A 20,541-nucleotide genomic window follows, 5' to 3' on the forward strand; every position below is an offset into this window, starting at 1 on the left:
ATCATCCTCGACGACACGGCTGAGGGTGGTTTTCGATGCTTCGTCACACGCACGTGGAGCAGCGTCTCTGAACGAATTATTAGAAAAGGGACCGAAGATCAACAACAACATGGTCAAGATGTTGGTGAATTTCAGGCTGCACAAGATTGGCCTTACTGCCGATGTACAAAAGGCCTTTCTTCAAATCGGCATTCACGAGCCTGATCGAGACGCCTTACGGTTCTTATGGTTTGACAGCCCGCCGATGCCGAGTGAACCTACACCAAGAATTGTGGAATATCGAATGACACGAGTGCCATTTGGAACCACGGCAAGTCCATTCCTCTTGACAGCGACGCTCCAGTACCATTTCAGTCACGTCGATCCTGCGCTGAGATCAACGGCAGTGCAACTTGCTGAGAACTTCTACGTTGACGATCTCGTCACAGGAGTTAGTTCTTCAAACGAAGCCTTCCGCCTCTACAAAGAAGCAAATCTCATCCTGAGCAGAGCTGGCATGAAGCTGCAGAAATGGTCCACTAATGATGATGAGCTCAGACGACACATCACTAATGGATTGGACTCCGGCTCAGCAGCGCCTCTTACCAAGGTTCTTGGTTTGCTATGGGATACGAAAGCTGACAAGCTTGTTTTAAACATGGAATCACTGTTGGAGCTTCTCAAAGAAAGGAACAACACAAAGAGATGTGTCCTCCAGACGACAGCAAGGTTTTTTGACCCATTAGGTTGGCTATCACCGTTCATCATTAGGATGAAAGTGCTCTTTCAAAGATTGTGGGAGCACGGTACAGCGTGGGAAGAAGTTATGCCTGAGCCACTTAAAAATGAGTGGGAAACTTGGACCAACGAACTGAAAGGATCTCCGCCCTTCTCACTTCCCAGGTGCGATCTCAAGTTATTACTTGACAAGCCTACAATCTCACAGCTTCATGTATTCGCGGATGCCAGCTCTTGTGCTTACGGTGCCGTCGCTTATTTGAGACTTGAAGATCGATGCGGTAACGTGGGCATTCAGCTTCTCTTTTCGAAGTGTAGAGTGGCTCCAATCAAACGAATCACGTTACCACGTTTGGAACTGGTAGCCGCTGTTCTGGCTTCTAGAGTCCTAAAGTTCTTGCAGGAAGCTCTAAAATCGAGGCACTGGGAGATGGAAGAGCACATGTGGACGGACTCAACTGTAACGCTTTGTTGGATCCAAAGCTCAGCAACCAAGTGGAAGCCATTTGTTTCCAACAGAGTCAACGAGATCCGTCAAGCAACAGATCCAAGTCAGTGGCATCACTGTCCGGGAACACAAAACCCAGCCGATCTGCTGACGCGGGGACTTTCAATAACAGACCTTCGAAATAGCCAGCTCTGGTGGGAAGGACCAGACTGGCTTCGACGTCCGGCAGATAGTTGGCCAAGATCGCCTGACAATCGAGATTCTGGAGCTATAGACGAACAAGTTGCGTCCGAGTTAAAGACAAGCGCCCCAATACTATTGAGCGTCACAACAAAACCACTTTTCAATGTCGACAGATTTAGTTCTTGGTTGCGGATCACAAGAGTCACCGCATGGATAAAGCGCTTCGTGTACAACTGTCGATCGCCCATGTCTCATAGGGAAGGGGGACTTACAGCTACTGAACTTCAAGAAGCAGAGAAAGTCTGGTTCAGGCAAACCCAGACAGAAACTCATGCCAAGGAGAGAGCCCAACTCGAAGTTGGACAAGACCTCGACAAGACGTCCTCAATAAGAGACCTGAATCCCTTCATCGATGAGAAGGGCGTCATGAGGATCACAACTCGCCTTCAGAACGCCGACGTCACGTACAACGAGATGAAGCCTGTGCTACTGCCTTGCAACCATGCGGTCACGCGCCTCATCATTTTTCAAGCGCATAAAACTGTGCTCCATGGTGGTGTCGGCGATACCTTAACTGAGCTCCGCACCCGGTTCTGGGTGCCCAGAGCGCGGCAAGCAGTGAAGCGAGTGCTACGAAAGTGCGTGATTTGTGCGCGGTTCCGAATCAAGGCTGCGAGTGCACCGGTAGCCCCACTTCCCGGTGATCGTGTGTGCTATTCGCGCCCTTTTGAAGTTACGGGAGTTGACTTTGCAGGGCCAGTGTTCGTGAAAGATTTCACGGGCGTTAAGGTGTACATAGCGTTGTTCACGTGTGCAGTTGTCAGAGCAATTCATCTTGAGTATGTTGTTGGACTTACCGCAAACGCTTTCGTCATGGCTTTCAAAAGATTTTGTGCAAGGCGGGGAATACCGCGAAAAGTGTACTCTGACAATGCTACCACATTTAAGAAAACTGCACGTGAATTAGCTTCCATGCACCAGTTGTTGAGGAAAGATGAAGTCAGCCAGTATTGCTCCACCCACAGCATAACGTGGAAATTTATTGCAGAGAGAGCTCCTTGGTGGGGTGGCTTTTGGGAGCGGTTAGTTCGTATTGTAAAAATGTGTCTTCGCAAGTCGTTGGGTAAGGCGTCTGTTGATTCACAGCAACTGAGCACTTTGCTGACTGAAACTGAAGCTGTTGTCAATTCCAGACCAATATCTTACATTTACTCTTCCTCTAGCGAGCCAGAAATCTTGACTCCATCTCATTTTTTATTAGGTAGCCGTCTCTTGTCAAAACCTAAAGCTTCAGACGAACGGGGAAAAACGAATACTGAGTTGCTCAGTTTGTGGGTCCACAGGCAGCTAATAATGGAACAACTGTGGAAGCGATGGCTTCGTGAATATCTCCTCACACTCCGAAGCGTTCATTCGAGGAAACCATCAAAGACTAACAGCATAAAGAAAGGGGACGTGGTGATTATTCACGAGGACAACGCTCCCAGACTGTTCTGGAAAACTGGTGTAATAAGTGAATGCGTTCAAAGTAAAGACGGCATAGTTCGTGCGTGTAAAATTAAAATACCCAATGGCGCGCTGCTGTTCAGGCCTGTGCAAAAATTGTATCCTCTCGAACTCGCCACCTCAGGCCCCGGAGTGTGAAATATTAGAAGAAAAGGACGACGATGAGACTAGCGCATGTTTGAGCGAGCGGCTCGTGTCTCGCGCTGAACTGAATTTGGAACGGCCTAGAATGGACGCTTTGCAAATGTGCTACGGGCAATAAAGTCGCCCCCTTTTTCCACTCATCTACGACGAAGCTTCCTTTCTTCTACACCCAGCTTTGCAAAGGGACAGTATTGCAGCTTGTGCTGTTTGTTGCAGTTCTGTAATCTCATTAAAAGTATTATGCATACCAAGTTTTGAGCTTTTCTTCATTAGCGCTGTGGCCTGGGAACTTCTTGATACAGTTTCGAATAATCACATCTTGTTTTCCTTGTTCTTTTATTGCCACCTATGCGCTGCGGCAGTGTAATTTATGTGACTCATAAGAAAGGCATAGAAGAGCTTCATCAGGTTGACCTAATAATCATAATTTTTTGCTCCATTGACACTTTTCTGTCAATGGCTGCAGAAGTTCTACCAGTTCAGTGCTTTGCAGAACGCAAAGCAGTGAACAGGTAGAACTTCTGCCATTTAGAACACCATATCTTGCAGCAACCTTTTTTAATTGGCGAGGACCGCTACACCCGTTCCCTTGTCGCATTGTGCGGCCAGGGAACTGGTAGAAGCTGCCATGAATAAAAAAAATTAAGGACACTTCGTAAATTCCAAAGTGTGTTCGGTAAAAGCCTGTGGTCATTCGACTGACTATGCCATGGCCGCCGACAACGCCGCCGCTGGACGCCGCCGCCGCGTTGTTGCGCTACGCGCGTTGGAAGCAGCAACGTGCCACTGTTGCTATGCGCCGCTGTGCCATCACGTGATTGCTGGGAGAGTGAAGGGAGAGGCCACAACTGGTACCGTTCCAGGGCAAGGACGGAAGACGGACGGTCGGATGCCGCGAGTATGAGACATTAAAGGTTTTCGCCTTAAAAGTGAGACTGGTCTGTGTGTTAGTCACCCTTCGCTACATCTATCGGAGGCTGAGTTCGGGTACCTTCAGCGAAACCTGTAAGATAACTTCGGTATGCCGCGTCGTTGATGTTAGCTTTGGTGTTGAGGACTTCAGATTTCTGTTTTTCACGCTAGTTAAAACTTTTTGCATGAGTTCGTTTCGTTCACGGATGTGCCCGTGAAGGCATGTCTTGGGTGATTTGCTGCGACGTACTAGCCAACTACAAGATACGCGTTTCCCTTTCAATAAACTTCAGTTTTCAGTCAGCGCGCCTGTGCCGTGTCTTCTTTGTGTCGAGTTTTCCACGCGCCGAGCCTCGCCACCTGGTGTTCTTTAAGTACATGGGCCTCTAGCATTTCACCTCCATCGAAATGCAGCCGCGGCTGGGATTCGATCCCGCGACTTACGGGTCATAACTGTTAATCGAGGCACTGTTGGCCCTCAAAGGGCCAGAACGTGGGACTAAACATTAGTGAAAATGGAAATTCAGTGAAATATTGCGGACAGAGTCGAGCATTCTTTTAGCGATATGAATAGGATTTGTATACTTCAGTGGCGTTTGAAAATCACAAAGAACCATACATCACGCCCCTTGATGGACAAGCCTTGGGACTGCGCAAATGAGTCGTCCGGATTGCTGTACGCGATACTGTTTCTTTGACATTCCAATATTAGTGCATAAAGTTACAGTCTGTGTATTATTAGGCATCCCTCATTCATTCAAAAGGTGTCAGCGCTGAGACACGGCGCGGCTTTCGCGGTAACTAGCGATTCCGGAAGCTGGTGTCGAGCCACGGCGCATGCGCGGCGTACCGCAACACGCGAACATTAACCGCGGCATTAAAGGCTTGAATTGCAGCATGTTTCGATAGAACTGCTTGCAGCATACTCTCTGTCTACAACGTCATCGTCACTGCAGGCAATCCAGTCAAACATGTTTCACGTCGTTTTCCGCGTTGCAATTCCGGAATTAGACACTCTGACCGATATGCGTTCCAATGGACTAAAGAGAACCAGTACTGCAAAATCGGTTGTCAATATCTTTAAAGGGACTAATTACTCCCAAATGGGATGAACCACACCGGCATTTTAATGCTCTTTTGCCTTGTAGAATAACAATTGTATATGCGTAACGAAAACTGTATTAAGTTTGCGCACTCCATAATAGTGAGGTAGCTGCGTTTAAACAGCCGCAGGGTTAGGCATGCATGACAGATTTACTCCACCTGCTGATATCGAATGTAAAAAACAGACATGTTATGAGTACTTCAGCAGTTCGTGATAGCGCGTGGTTAAAGCGGCTGCTTTTCGTCGTCCGTGCTTGCCTTGAGAACGGCAACGCTGACGTAGCAGCGCGGGAACTCCATGTTCGCCTTGGAGGTCCATCTGTTCAAGGTGACGTCGAAGCACACGACAGAGTGATAGATCTCGCGGCCGTTGAAGCCGCCCACAACGTAAATGCACTGGTTGATCACTGCCACACCGTGGTAGCATCTGCGGTAGAGAGCACATTCTTTTGTGCAAACCTTACAACTTGTATGCGAGAGCACGTCTTAGCATATGACCAAGCACCATCTCCACTTTCTCTGTACGATTGGAAGCTTTTGTACCGTATTAACTCTCGCATTACCAGCACTAGTAAGCACTGGTTAATGTTGGCTGAACAATTAGCTAATTGTGTCTAGTCTCGGTCTAGTGTTGGCAAATGTCGTCAAGAGTTGCCATATGTTGACTATATCATGGCCAACGCTGGCTAAATGGCGAAAATTGTTGGGTAATCTTGGCAAATGAAGGCTGCAAAAATGTTCCAAAAGCCGGGAGAGTTCATGATTAAAATAGATACCTATGAAGTAGAGAAGGATAATGCCTTGCCATTTTTGGATATACTTGTCCGCAGGGCTTGTAATGGCGGGGTGGAAACAACAGTGTACCGGAAACAATGCGATACCGGAGGCTTTTTGTCCTTCCACTCACATCACCCGGCCGAGCACAAACGGTCCGTCGTTAGGACGTTCTTGTCCCGTTGCGATGCTGTTTGTTCTGATCAGCACTTGCGGCGACATGAGATGGAAAATGTGGTTGGAGCGTTGGAGCAAAGGCATTATCCGAGGACGTTTATCAACGACACCATGAGACGTATGCGAGGGGGAACAAGAAGTGCGGCACGAGAAAACACAACATCCATTGTCTCCATCCCTTACGTTCAGGGCGTGTCAGACTCTGTTCGGAGAGCACTTCGTCCGCTGGGCATTAAAACCGTTTTCAGACCTCATTGTACCTTGGGAAACGTGTTCACCAAGCCTAAAGACCGCACCCCGGCGAACGATCAAAGCGGGGTCGTTTACAAGGTACCGTGCGGGGACTGCGACGCCACATACATAGGCGAAACAGGCAGGAAGCGGTCAACAAGGCTCAAAGAGCACAAAGGGGACGTCGCCAAAGCCACCCATGCCACACATTCCAAGAGCGAACTCGTCGAACACTGCTGGACGACGGGGCATGCCTTCGACTTCAGTAATGCGACGACGCTGGCTCGGGAACAAAGGTGGGGCAAGAGAAAGCTTCTCGAGTCGTGGTTCATCCGCCGTGACAGGTCGGCGTGCAACAGCAACCGTGGCCCCCTACCGGATGTGTACAGAGACATACGAGACTAGAAATGACTGGATGACCTCCGCTCATTCGGTGCCAGTTCATACTGAAGATGTCACCCGCATAGGTGACGAAACGTCTGTGTAGTTTTTGTTATATTTTGTTATGTTAAGTCGGAGTATCTATTTTAATCAAAATGAAGGCTGTGCGTTGTCCAAGTTAGAAGGAATGGCCTTTCAGCATTCATGCTATAGGCAACCTCAACTGATGCTGAAGATTTTTTAAAATCTAAGTTTGGCCACCTGGCCTCGAAGTATCAGTGTAAGTAAGCAAAGCGTAATATATTCATTTTAAATAACTTCTCCTAACAGCGCCGATGCTACGATGCCTATATACAGACATCCCTCTTCGACGAAATATAGTGCCTGCTTAGGCGGCCAGTAATTTTCACGAATATGCGATAAGATGTAATATTTCCTTAATAAGCGCACCCCTTCCATTTGAGCATTCCAGCTCAAAAGAAGTTTCCTTTATATCCGACTAATGCTTAACGGTCAATCAACAATTTAGAGTGAATCACGCTGCATATATAATTTTACCATTAAAAACTCTGGGACGCAATCGTTCATAACGTATAAAGTAACATGCAGCGAGGAGAGCCGACTTGTGGCGGAGGTGCTGCACACTGCTTTGCTCTTTGGATAGTTTGGCGCCTGCCCACTGGGGTTCGTTGGCCGTAGTTCATAGACGATGCTGGCATTGGCAAAGAAGAAACGAGAAATTTGCGGCACATGCGACGCTCTCTGTTAGAACCTACATACAGCAAAGCTCTTTAGATCGATGCCAATGACAGGACGTGTCTTGATACACCTAGTCCACCCATTTTTGTTGCGAGAGCAGTGCTACCGACATTAGATGTAGGCTAATTTCCGCCGTCGGCGTCCGTGCCGCCGTGGGGCTCCGTATAACCTTCAAGAGCAATTACATCGTCCCGCACGTTCTATGTTCTATGTTGCAATTTAATAATACCAGAAACGTTGTATAAAACTTACTAATACGAGACGGTTCCGTGTTTTCTTTAGTGCCCCATCGCCTTTGCGTTCACGGTCTCTAAAGCTTGGCTCGTGTTCACGAAGCACCCTTTGCGTAACTGCGCATTCACGTTGGCGAGCCAGCTATGCTCTGCAAATATTCAGCATCCCGATCGCTTCAAACTTTCTCTTATGAAGAATTGTATAGTTAAGACGTTTCTACGCCTACAAGCGGACTATATTTTACCTGGGCGAAGTGTACATGTTGCCCATGTCGCGCCACTTGACAGCGCGACAGTTGTACGTGTGCATGTTGTTGACGGCACCCACAGTCCATCCGCCGAAAACAAAGATGATATGCTTCGGAACACGAGGCGTCATCCACATTTTGTGGGAAAGGTTGATGCCAGCAACTTCACCAACATCCAAAGATTTCCCGGTTATTGACTGCGTGGAGAAAGCATGTTTTTGAGTGGTCATCAAATCAGTAGAAGACGGGCGCGTTCCGACGGAAACTTGGTTGAGCTTTTAAAGGGCCCGTAAACAGGCTGCGACTTTTTTTTGTACACCCCCCAAACAAGCTCGCTAATTCGTGCAGTAGACCGCGGCGATCACGTTTTCCGAATATTACAGCGCTGCGCGCCGCGCAGACCCTTCATTTCGAAAAACAATTCCCGCGCTTCTTTCCTACGCATGACCAATCCTCCTCGTACGCGCAGCACCTCATGCAACAAAGTGTTCAGAACCAGGTTCAGAAGTTGCGAAGCGCAGGGTATCCTAATTCAGTGATTGCCTCCGCTGCCCAGAAGGCTCTCAAGTTGGCCAAGTTGGAAGGCAAAAGTAAGCAGGACAATGAGTCGCCCAAAAAACGGCCCTCTGTGATTATTCCGTACTTTCACGAATTTTCGCACCGCTTGAAGCAAGTGGCCGCTCGTCACGACGTTGATGTCGCTTTTTCTGCAAAGAACAAGCTAAGTGCTATATGTCCTGCTTTGCAGAAGCGCCTTGGCACTAAGGAGCGTGTCAAAAGTAATCGATGCAAGGTGAAACATGGCTTGCAGTTCGTGCGCTGCAAACAGGGGGCTGTGTACCACATTCCTCTCGCGTGTGGACGGTGCCATGTTGGACAGTCGGGCCGATGCCTGAATGTAAGGCTTAGAGAGCACCACAGCTGCCTCAAAGGAACGGCCTATTCGCACCTTGCGATGCATTTCCGTGAATGCGGATGTGAACCTGGTTTATCCAACACTTCTGTAATTTTCAGACACGATAATAAACTAACAAGGGAGATAGTCGAAGCCTATATGATTAAAGAGAAAGGCGACGCGTGTGTCAGCCAGCCTTCACTGAGTCTGTTGGAATGCGAATATAATCTACTCCAGAAATCTGGTGTCATACCAAAGTGATTTTGTGGCGTTTTTCTTGGGCGTTGTGAGCAGTCTGCGCAAGTGTGCACGCATGTGCGCCATCTAATAAAGTTCAACTTTCTCTACTCTTTCTTGTAATAAATTTCAGTTTCAAGTTAGCGCTCGTCGTGTCCACTCTTTTTCGTCTGTCCCTGTTTTTTAGCGCTTTGAAGTTGTGCCATGATGTCTTACAAACTCGCCAAAGCTTCCGTGCTTCTAAGCGTAGCAACTACCGAAGAGGGTCGGCCGGGTACTTCTCAGTCGGTGACACAGTATATCTAAAGACGGTGAGAGGTGAAGTAGAATCTTGGCAGGAGGGAATTATCGAGCGAGCGGTCAGCCCAGCTACATGTCTTGTCAAAACCGATGTTGATCACTTGCGAAAACGATGGACAAGTGCGGCTACCGGCCACCACACTCAACCGCAAGGCACAGAAGCTCGTGAGGACGTAACCATCCGCAAACCTTCGCACACCGAGCCTTCTTCACAGGGAAACGATGTAATTCCAAGTAGTGACCTTGATGAGGGCACTTCACGGGGGGTGTTTCGGGACGAACGCAACGTGCAGAGTCGTGACGAAGCCGACGAGGACGAAGATGTTCCTGACCCAAGGACAACAAAAGTGACAGCGTCTACTTCGGTTAATGACCTATGCACAGCACCACCGTTACGGAGAAGCAACCATACCCGAAGACCTCCCGCGCTCTTAAGGCAAGCACAAACATACTCTTTACCGAATGACTTCACACTACATAAAATACAACAAGCCCCGAATACACCTCATTGCCAAGTGTGCGGCTCCATACCGACTCTATCCCACACATACTGGCACTGCCCCAGAGCCAACACGCCACAAGGCCATTCGCAACATACTTACATGGGAGGCCTGGGTTGCGAATCTGGACGAAACCACCTCCTCGTGGGCAACTCTCCTTAACCACATACTAACCATCTTAGGGGAGGTCAGTACAGCCTCACCCTAGAGCCCAGACCCGGACTTGGGTTTCGAAAATACGTTTTCTTTCTCTCTCTCTCTCTCCCGACAGATTTCAGCCTGGAGACATGAAGAAAAACTCTACTTAGACCAACAACCTTTTCTTTTATTAGGAAGGGAAGTGTTTTCTATCCAAATAAAACACCGGGCGCGTCGCTTAGGCGTCCCTATCGCGAGCTTAGAGGTGCGCGCTCGATGTGAATAAAGATTCATTCTTCCTGCCACCTCACGCCTGTTCAGACGCCTTTACTGCGTCGGCACGAAGCCTTCTCGGACGCCGTCGTCTGGGCGGCGCTCGAACCGTACGCCTGCCTGAATGTATGTCAGACTGTGATCGCGTTATATCCCTTTCGATCTCGAGCTTTTTGTAGGGCAGATGCGCACGATGCGCGCCAATTGCATCCTAGTGTCCAGTGTACTGGACATAAATACATTCTCGCATTGCGCGCACACTTTTGATGACAAAGGCTACCTTTTCACAACACTGTTTTAAGAGGAAAATGGCACGCATGATTTAAATTATTTGAACTGAGCGAAGATAGCCCCTAAAATACGTTCGCATACGTATTTGATCGCACCGAACACGCGAGTTCTCTCGCGGTTCGCGCCATCACTCTGAGGCTCCCACCTAAAGAAATGCAGCTGAGGGAGGAACTACGTTAAAATGGATATTGCTTGCCTCTTAGGGAAGATGTAAAGGTGGTTTCGGTACAGATTTTAGCTTTGGTTGCTTTTCTGCACCGTTTTTTTTCTGATGTTCAGTACACTGGTCGAGGGATTGGAAAGGGATATGCCACGCGCGCTCCTTTTTGTATTTCTATGTAACCGGTCCGTTACACGTGTAATCAACCCGTTTCGTAAACCGCACGCGGATCTCTGGGAACCTTCCAGACTGTTTTAGAATCGTCTGATAGGCTTGAGCGTGCAAACGCAAACAGTTGAAATATGCTGTAGAAGGATTGAAAGCTGGCCGAGTTGAGTTTATCCTGGAAATACCGCGGCCACCTGCGATAAGACTCGAATGTTTGGTGCCGCATGTATAAATGCCGACTCGCCTTGCCGCAGATCAGATTACTCGACGGTTGACGACTGTTCTAGCATCTATCTGTGTACAGCGTGAATCGCTTGTACGCTGGCTTTTCATTTTCCGGGCAGAAGTTCGCCCAAATAAAGAGTTTCGTCTTGAGAACACCGACTGCTGCCTTCGCCAACGTCACGACCACGTGACAATATCGGCCAGACGGGAAATTTCGAATAGCCGGTAAGGCAGCATGCCAATGACGTAAACAAGAAAAAAAGCGTCTTGAAGTGCCTTCGTATAACACGCAGATAACTTGAGCCATGAAATCGTTCGGGATAACGCCATGATTTTGGAAAAGGAGAAAAGTCTCTCTTCAAGGCAGCACTTGTTATCTATTCTGATTCAAACGACCCCTAATACACTGAACCGTAATAACGGAACCCTTCCTCGTATTTGCGCTGCAAACCCTTTCAAGATGCATTTTCTCGTATCTACACCCGCTACTTATATCCCTTTGAGTCACGAATTAAGATTCACTGTCTGCAAATGCATCTAATTTGCATGGCATGACTTGAAGGCACTCAGTATTACATTCCAATAAATAAAATGAAGGAATGTGTTGTTTTGTGTGAGTTTCAGCAATAAATGGTAATTAGCATGTAATTAAATATCTAATTATTATGCAATCAGCCAGCTTCCATCCTTGCATAAAAGGAATCAACTATTAGGCCCAAAACACATGCACAGTTTGTTTTTGGGTTGCATCTTTTTCGAGCGAAAACAAAAATACTCTTCACATCGGTCCTGGAACGTCGAACGATCGTCGAACATGGTATTGTCTCTAGCAAAGTGATCATCTGCAGCAATAAGCAGCATAATGAAGTTAAATATTTAACAGCTGGTTTTCCACTCAGGAAGCCTGCCACTAAGTTTCAGGCCATTTGAAGAAACACGCGGTTCGTGATGCGAATTGTACACGTACCGTGACTGAAAGTGATGTCACAATTTCAAGCCTTCGTAAACATCGCTTCACTCGTCCTCGCTTTCACTGTGAACAAGACTCCCGTCAGGGGAACCGAAACGTCTTTTTACGTACTCTTTTTCATGGACGGTGTCCTATTAATTTTATGGGGGAAGCAGCGTAAGTTCTCGGCTTGTCAGCATGTCGTGTCATCGTCACGGTAAATAAAGTTGTGAAACTATGGTAAAAAAGTGTGTAATCGGTCAAAACCGGTTCAGAATAAACTACCATGATTTAAACTAACTTAAATGAATAATCAGGAGTTAATTGCATAATTACAGAAATTTCTTAAGTTCCGTCTCAAAATTAGTTTCAAATGCCAAGTCTTCTCCGGTAAAGCATACTTCGTAGCATGTTGTGGTGTGTAACACGAAGACAACTTACGGCAAGTCTGTCTGTCATTTAAATGAATAAAACCGGGTCAACGCAAGAGAGGGTGCCGCCGCCTCCGCCAGGCCGCGATTGCTTCTCCCGCCGGCGCTGCTCCGGCGCCCAATCAGCTCCTGCCGTGTGGTGAGAGAGAGCGAACGGCGCGCGTTGGCTCTGGAAACGCTCTTTCTGGGATGGACGCTAAACTGTAAGCTCGCCAGGAGCGAGAACACGCGCTCGCCCGCGAATGACAACGCCGACGCGGGGCCGATGAAGCTGAAACATCGGCGCACACTGCATGCTTCGCCCCTCCGCAGGTTTCACGTTAGTGGAGCAGAAACATTTGCCAAGCTTCGTTGCTTGAAAAGTTTTGTAGGAAGCCATTTGTAATGGCTGGGAAGCCTTGAACCACCTACTCGTGAAGCAGTTGGCATTCTGTGACGCCAGGTTGTTATTTTACTCTTCTACCACGCTATATTGCATCTGTTACCGTCGTTCCTGGCCCGAGACGAAGCCTCTATAAAGTCTTTTTGCGGTGGAGTTCAGAGCACCAGCATGGCTCTGTGGTAAATACTGGACTACCGCGAAGAGGGCCTGGTTTCGAATCCCGCTCGATCCTGGATGCTTCATTGAGCACGATAGCGTTACGGACAGAGTCGGCGGCGAACAACTACGCCACCAAAATCGGCTGTTGCTTTGATCTATCGGCTGCTGCTTTGATCTAGATTTCGCAGTAAAACTAACATTGGCCTACACCGACTCAAAGGCGAAAGCTAGTCGGTATGCACTTCAACCGTGCTAGAGTGACCTAGAATAGGGGGATTGTTCAAAGCGCCGTGCGAATACATAAAAGGAGCGAGGGCTTTTTGCGGTGAACTGCCGCGCCGCGCCGCTGCCATGCCGGACCCGTGGACTTTCTATGCGGCCGAAACCGCGTCAAAGCGGCGAGCGTCTGCTACCACTCTGATATTTTGACCGGTTTAGCCAAAATTGCGGGAATTTGGGCAATATTTAATAATGCGCCACTTCAACATAATACTGCAGCGACTCATCGAGCAGAGAAAGCGTTTGTGTTATGTGAAACGCAGATTTTGTACATTTCCTTCCAGCTGGTTTATCACCGCATATCCACACTTACGCGGCTGTTTCAGGAACACTTTCTGCGCGCACTTCCTCGTGAGAGAAGGCGCTTAATTTACTTTCGTGTGGAATGACGAACGTAAACTTGCTGCAGGAGAGAATAAGCTCGAGATAACCAGGAGAACGCAGCAGATATGCACGTAGTAAATGGCTAGCTCATGCTAACACGTTTGCACCCTTCATATCCTGTCTTTTATTTCGTGCGTTCGGTTTGTTTTGCAAGGCTGCCTCCCGCGCTCTGCTGTTTCAGCCTTTTCACGCGAAGCCGAAAGTGTCCGTTGGCGTGGCCGCGGTGCCAAAAGTAAAAGATTGCTCGCGTTTCGTTCACTTCGTATATACGAAAATTGGCATGTAGGGGCATGAATGTATGCCTAACATGACCGAGAGGTCATGGCACGACCGCTACATAAAAAAAAGCCGGCAGATCCCACGCATTGTGGGAATCGATGTAATGCGAAGCAGCCAGCAAAGAGCTGCATACATCGTCTTGTATGTCATTGAGGAAAATCCGTGTCATGGTTTTCATGGTGACTCCTATTATTTATGTTCGTCACACAGTAACGTCGCGCAATACCAACTTCGGGGCCGATCAAGTTAGAGAAACGGCTGCCAGCGCACCATGAGCGTGGCACGTAAGTCATGCTGTACATGACATGCATGTCATGATTTTCATGATAACTCGTATTATTTATGTTCGTCACACGGTCACAGCGCAAGATACCAATTTTGGTGTATATCAAGCTAGCGAAACGGCCGTCAGCGCGCCATGAGCGTGGCACGTAAGTCATGCTGTACATGACATGCGTGTCATGATTTTCATGTTAACTCGTGTTATCCTGTTCGTCACACAGTTACGTCGCGCAATACCAATTTCGAGGTAGATCAAGCTAGCGAAACGGCCGCCAGCGCCCCATGAGCGTGGCACGTAAGTCATGCTGTACATGACATGCGTGTCATGATTTTCATGTTAACTCGTGTTTTTATGTTCGTCACACAGTCACGTCGCGCAATACCAATTTCGGGGTAGACCAAGCTAGCGAAACGGCCGCCAGTGCTCCATAAGCGTGGCACGTAAGTCATGCTGTACATGACATGCATGTCATGATTTTCATGATAACTCGTATTATTTATGTTCGTCACACGGTCACATCGCAAGATACCAATTTTGGTGTATATCAAGCTAGCGAAACGGCCGCCAGCGCCCCATGAGCGTGGCACGTAAGTCATGCCGTACATGACATGCGTGTCATGATTTTCATGTTAACTCCTGTTATTTATAGTCGTTACACAGTCACGTCACAAGATACCAATTTTGGTGTATATAAAGCTAGCGAAACGGCCGCCAGCGCTCCATGAGCGTGGCACGTAAGTCATGCTGTACATGACATGCGTGTCATGATTTTCATGTCAACTCGTGTTATTTATGTTCGTCGCATAGTCACGTCACAAGAGAGCAATTTTTGTGTATATCAAGCTAGCGAAACGGCCGCCAGCGCACCATGAGCGTAGCATGTAAATCATGCTGTAGATGACATGCGTGTCATGATTTTCATGCTATGACTTGTCATTTATGTTCGTCATACAGTCATGTTACGCCATACCAATTTTGGTGCACATTTGATTAACCAAGCGACCAGGAGAGCACAAAGTCGTAGTAGGCGGCTAGATAGATAGATAGATAGATAGATAGATAGATAGATAGATAGATAGATAGATAGATAGATAGATAGATAGATAGATAGATAGATAGATACGCTCAAAGTCGCAGAAGTTCGCTAAGAAATGCTTCGCATTTAAAACAGATACGGCCTGTTGCGTGGCGCCGCAACGGTGTCTGGGGCCTAGTTCTCCTTGCGCCCGCTCTGGCGCCACCGCTCCGGTACAGCCGTTCACAGAGAAACGCTTCGGCAGTCGCGTTTGTACGCGCGACACTTCGATCAGGCCGCAGATAACGCGTTATCTACCACCGGCGTGACAGTTACCACTACCACCGGCGTAGCCAGGGGTGAGGGGGGTTTCGGAGGGGTTCAACCAACACCTCCTTCAGCTCCTCCCTCCCCTAAACTTGTCCGTTTCGTATATGTTTATGTACACGCATACATCTAAGCGCACGCACGTACATACATAAAGTATGGTTGAAGCCCCCCTTCCTAAAAAACTTTCTGGCTTCGCTAATGCAGTGAGTACCTTACAAAGTAAATTACGAAAACAAAATCCGCGTGCACAAAACATTTCTCTTTGTTTTTGCTCTTCACTCTCCGCTGACGGCTCTCCACGGTCTCGCATTCGCTAACCGCTCGCGACAAGTCTCTGAGGCGACGAATGCTCGCCGGCGTGTCCCACTTCACGGCTTCGATAGCCGTTGTTTCCAGGAGTTGGTTGAACAGGAGGACTAGGTTGAACCCCACAGTTCCGAACAGTCAATGTTGCGCGGTAACATGAATAACGGTCTCAAACTGCTCCCGGGACCGAAACTTGAGGATAAATAGTGTTAATATCAGTGCCAATTAAAAAAAAAAGCATTTATAGTCATTTGTAAACATTTAGGCACAAACGCCAAAAATAGGCACTTATAGGCACCATAAAAACACTATAAAAGCCCTTCTTAACCTCTTATTCATGCCCATATTTCAAAATGGCGTGATAGAAGCGCAAGGTACAAAATAGGCATTTGCCTAAAATCCGGTCTCTAGTAATGTGTATGCTTTTGTAACGGGTGGGCGGCTTTAAACCACCAACTATTTATGCAGTTCACATGGTATGACGCTCGATGGTAATCTACGCTTGTACCCCGTTTTACTGCGATATTACATCTCGTACTGTGACACCTGTACACAGGACGCGTATGTATGTGAAGCAATACTATGAATTTCAGTGATGTTCCAAGCAATGGAGTGGCTCTGTGGTAGAACACCTGCTTGCCACGCAGACGGCCTGGGTCCGATTCTCACTCGAACCTAAGATTTTTTATTTATTTTTTCGGTCACGGACAAGATCATGATTTTTCGCTCACAACCGGCGACGCCGACGCCGACACTGGAATGTCTGCGCAACGAGCTCTTTAACGCTGTCATGTTAAAAAGCAGGTGAGGTGCAGAAAGCTTGCAATGCCTTCGATCCTGTGGGCAGTCCGAAACCACGTTATGAGCACAAAGCTTTCGGAGAGGGGCGAGGGAGGATCAATGCATCGACTGACGAGAAAGAAGAAGGTGGCTTTCGTTTTCGAGTCGTCTCAGGAAGATGTATAAGGGACCATGTTTTGTTTTTTCACGTATTTTTTTTTCGCATACATTTTACTCATGCGGTCAAGGCTTCAAATGAATGGGTAAGTCTTACATGTTGACGTCGATATTGGCGACCACCACGTTTTTGCCACCTGACGGAGACAAATCATCAGCGCACACATTGTCAGGATTATTTCTGGCTAAGAACGGTGGTTTGCGCCCCCGCGTCATATTAATATCGTTAGTCGTTACGTAAATGGCAAGCATGTCAAGTCAGTGATGCCATGACCACGGCCGCTGCATAGAAAAACAAGTGCGGCCTGTTGCTTCACGTCGCCGTCAATGGGCGAGCACAGCTCGGCTGAGTTGACAGTTGCGGCCGCTGTTTTGGGTGAGGGCACCACTACTCACGTACACAAAGCAGACGCCGGTTCGTGTTACAATGTGGTCGCCTCAGGATTTATGCATATCCGTGTGCTTTTTCGTGTGCTTTCTCGTGTCTTTCTTGTGTGTGACCGCGTGCGCGGGCAGCTCGCCTCATGTTTCCTGCGCCCGAGTACGGTTTTTTGGTGCGCGCGTGTGTGGCAAACGGTTTTTTCTAGCGGTGTGATGCTGCGAAGCTGTTGTGTGCCGCTGTGCAACTCGAACGCGTGAAAAGACGCTACTGTGAAGTACCATGTATTCCCGTGCGATCTACAGTGTCGGGAAACGTGACATTCGTAATAGAGCACTTCTTTTTGTCACAAACGAAGGCTAAAACAGGCGCGCGCAACGAAAAAAAAAAAGAACAAGCATCAGAAGGCGCCCTGGACGTGCCCTTACCTTCTCCACCGAAGACCCCGTCGCGACAGCCTAATCAGCCTAACGACCTAACGCCCACGCAGATCGGAAGAATTCGAAAAATCAAAGTGGGAGCGACCGTTTCAGCAGACGAACCGGAGAGGCGAATCCCTTTCCCCTAGCTGTCGCTGTGCTACGTGCTTCGCGTCGAACAATCACTTGGAAAGTTCGCGAAACCGGGAAGGATCGAAACGAGAGACGACGGAGGGTAGGACAGGATGGTGAAGTCGGCGAAGAGTTACGTTGTTCGAGTGAGTCGCATAGTGCGGCCAGTCGATCTTGATGAATCCAGTGATGACGCCGTAGGAGTACTGTTTATAAAAGTGTCGCCGAACGACGGTGATCAGACCTGGAATTCGTCTTAGTGTTTCCTGGAAGTGAAATATTTCGAAGAATTGTGGGCTGCACTCGTTTGGTGAATATTCAAGGCCTTTAGGTGTTCTTGGATAGTTTATAGTTTCGAATGAATGAGATTGCACTTGTAGCGCGGTTTGTTCCCGTTGTTTTAAACACCAACTGATGTTGTGAGTTGTAATCGACACCTGCCGAGTGTGCAAGTTTGCGTGACGCTTGTGCTGCCTTAATTGAGAGTACATTTTGTTTGTGTTGTCTCTTGGCTCTAACTCGGTCTTTGGACCGCAACCGGCGTTCGTTGGCGCACTAAAAAGACCTACATTTATATTGTGTGTGCTTTTGTGGTGCGTTTCGGTGGGCCGATAAGCCAGCCCTTGGAATTTGCCTGGCAACTGCCTCCCAATTAACGGGATCAGTGATTGAGTGACACTTTTCACTTTAGGTGAGTCAAACGGGCAGCATTCATGAAGAGTATTGAGGCCCACTCGCGTAGACGACACTTGCGGTGCGCTGCTCAAACACAAAGAAGTAACAACTGTGACAGCTGTTAGTACGCACTCGTCCTATGTATACCTGCGCGCTCTTTTCGTGCGTCTTCTTTTTTAGCAGCGCGCTGCATGTGTCGAACTGGGACAGTTTTTAATTGATGCTCCTCCGGTGTATGTTCCTTTCGTGCGCTCTTTGTGCTTCAGCAGTGCGCTACAAGTTTCCAGCTACTTGCCCTTCTGCGCATGATAATCCAATTTGTTGCTATTGTATTCTTGTTTCGCCCTTGCGGCGAAACTGTGACTTTTTACAGCGAAAGTTGTTAGATCACAACGGCGGTGGAGTAGTTGTCCGCCGCCGTCGGCGTCCGTAACCATTATCGCACGAAATAAGAAAAGATTAAATAAATAAAAAAATATCCAGAATCGGATGGATCTTGAACCCGGGCGCTCTGCGTGACAGTCGAGTATGCTACATCAGAGCCACGCTGTTTTTTTGTTTATTTTTTGCAGAAACTGGCGGTGGCTTCTGGCAACATGAAAACAAACGTTAGAGGTTACTTGAAAGAAGTAGCTAATTCGTGTCTCTTTTTAAAAACGCGTTTTTCTTTAGAATATCTCTGTTATGTTTCCCGTAAAAAGTTATACAAAGATCTAGTAGATACAATTCTTCCTGTTCCTCTTTATAGAGCAATGTACCGTGTAACCCATATCAGAATGTCTTAAGCCGAGTAAAAAAAATGGAGGTAACACCTGGAGTAAAACCCTTTTTCTTCAAATTACACAGTGCAACATTGCCTGTCAAAACATGGCTGCAGGAAAAGGGCTTATTCGTTCTTTGGGGACACCTTTGTTTACTATGCGGGAAGCCGGAGAAAATCGAACATGTTTTTCTGTGTCGTGTCCTTTCTGTTTCTTTTGTTCCCGTCGAAAGTGCGCTACCTAACCTTATACTGCACAGTATATGGCAGTCAAGAATGGCGGTGCGCCATGCTGATATTAATGCACGTCCGGTTCGACACTACTTCTTCGAGTCTATATGTTCATTTGTGGAAACACAAAAGGTCCAGCAAGATGTACCGGATTGGCTTCATCAAGTAGAAAGCCTTCTACAGATGAAGCAATTTTAGCAAGCTTGCAAACTGCAGTTTTTTTTTATTTGTTCCGTATATATTTGTTTGTCATTGCTGTATGTATGTACATAGGCAATAAATAAAAAAAAAACAGAGCCTGCGCTGGTGCTTGAAACTTCTTTGCAAAAAGACCCCATCCAGGCGTCATGTCGGGCAAGGAATCGCGTTAAAATGTGGAATATAGCGTGGCATAAAAGTAAATTAAAAACAAGGTGCCGCACAATGCTAATTGCGCAACGAGTGTGTGGTCTGAACCTTTCTACCCACTACGAAGTGCCCAACCATAATTCTTCATCGTTGTCAGTCACATGCAGCATCATCAAAGTGCACATAATGCCTAACAGATCTGTAGTGGGTAATTAGCGTATCAGCAGAAAGACGAATGATGGCATAGGGAATGCTTCCCTACTTCACAAAAAACATGGCTTATCCCTCTGTCATAGGAATCGGTATAACACGAAAGTGAAACGTGTCTTCACAGACGTAGTTGAGCGTTTGTTGTGCATTCTTTCGCCACAAGGGCGAAAGAATGAATGCTACAGCAACAAATTGTAATGTCACGCGAAGAACGGCAAGCAGCTCGAAACTTGCAACGCGCTGTTCAATCAGAGAGGACGCACTGAACGAAAATAGACAGGATGAGAGCAAAGTGTCACATTTGTAACTTATTTCTGTGTGAGCACCGCGCTCTTTTCGCAAAAGAGGCCGCTGCAGTGAGCCAAGTGACCTTCGTGCTCTCAACGCACGACGTACGAACCACCGCGAACACGAGATAAGCGCACGCACGAGCGACCATGCCCTGTAGAGGCGGGCGCTTGTCGCAACGGCGGCGACTTTTAAAGCGCGCTCTTCGAGCCCTTCGCGCCACCTCGCTAGTGATAACGAAAACACGCTGTAACACCGATCTCCGAGTGCCGCTACCGGCAAATGGTGTATATAAATAGCTCTCTCTTAGCGTTGAGAACACGGCGTCCGTGGCCGAATCG

The 20,541-nt window shown here is 47.8% G+C and overlaps 1 protein-coding gene across 1 annotated transcript in view; it reads right to left on the reverse strand.

Annotated features, from left to right (window-relative positions):
• LOC119403672 (kelch-like protein 10) overlaps nucleotides 1-8,778 on the reverse strand; it is a 76,401-nt gene extending 67,623 nt beyond the window's left edge. The window contains exons 1-3 of the mRNA XM_037670583.1: nucleotides 8,659-8,778; nucleotides 7,815-8,014; nucleotides 5,273-5,441 (exon numbers count right to left, since the gene is read on the reverse strand). Coding sequence (XP_037526511.1) covers nucleotides 5,273-5,441; nucleotides 7,815-8,014; nucleotides 8,659-8,778 — 489 coding nt within the window. The remainder of the gene's footprint in view (nucleotides 1-5,272; nucleotides 5,442-7,814; nucleotides 8,015-8,658) is intronic.
• Between the last annotated feature and the right edge of the window lie 11,763 nt (nucleotides 8,779-20,541).

The sequence above is a fragment of the Rhipicephalus sanguineus genome, chromosome 8 (assembly GCF_013339695.2).
Source record: "Rhipicephalus sanguineus isolate Rsan-2018 chromosome 8, BIME_Rsan_1.4, whole genome shotgun sequence".
NCBI classification, from domain to species: Eukaryota; Metazoa; Arthropoda; class Arachnida; order Ixodida; family Ixodidae; genus Rhipicephalus; species Rhipicephalus sanguineus.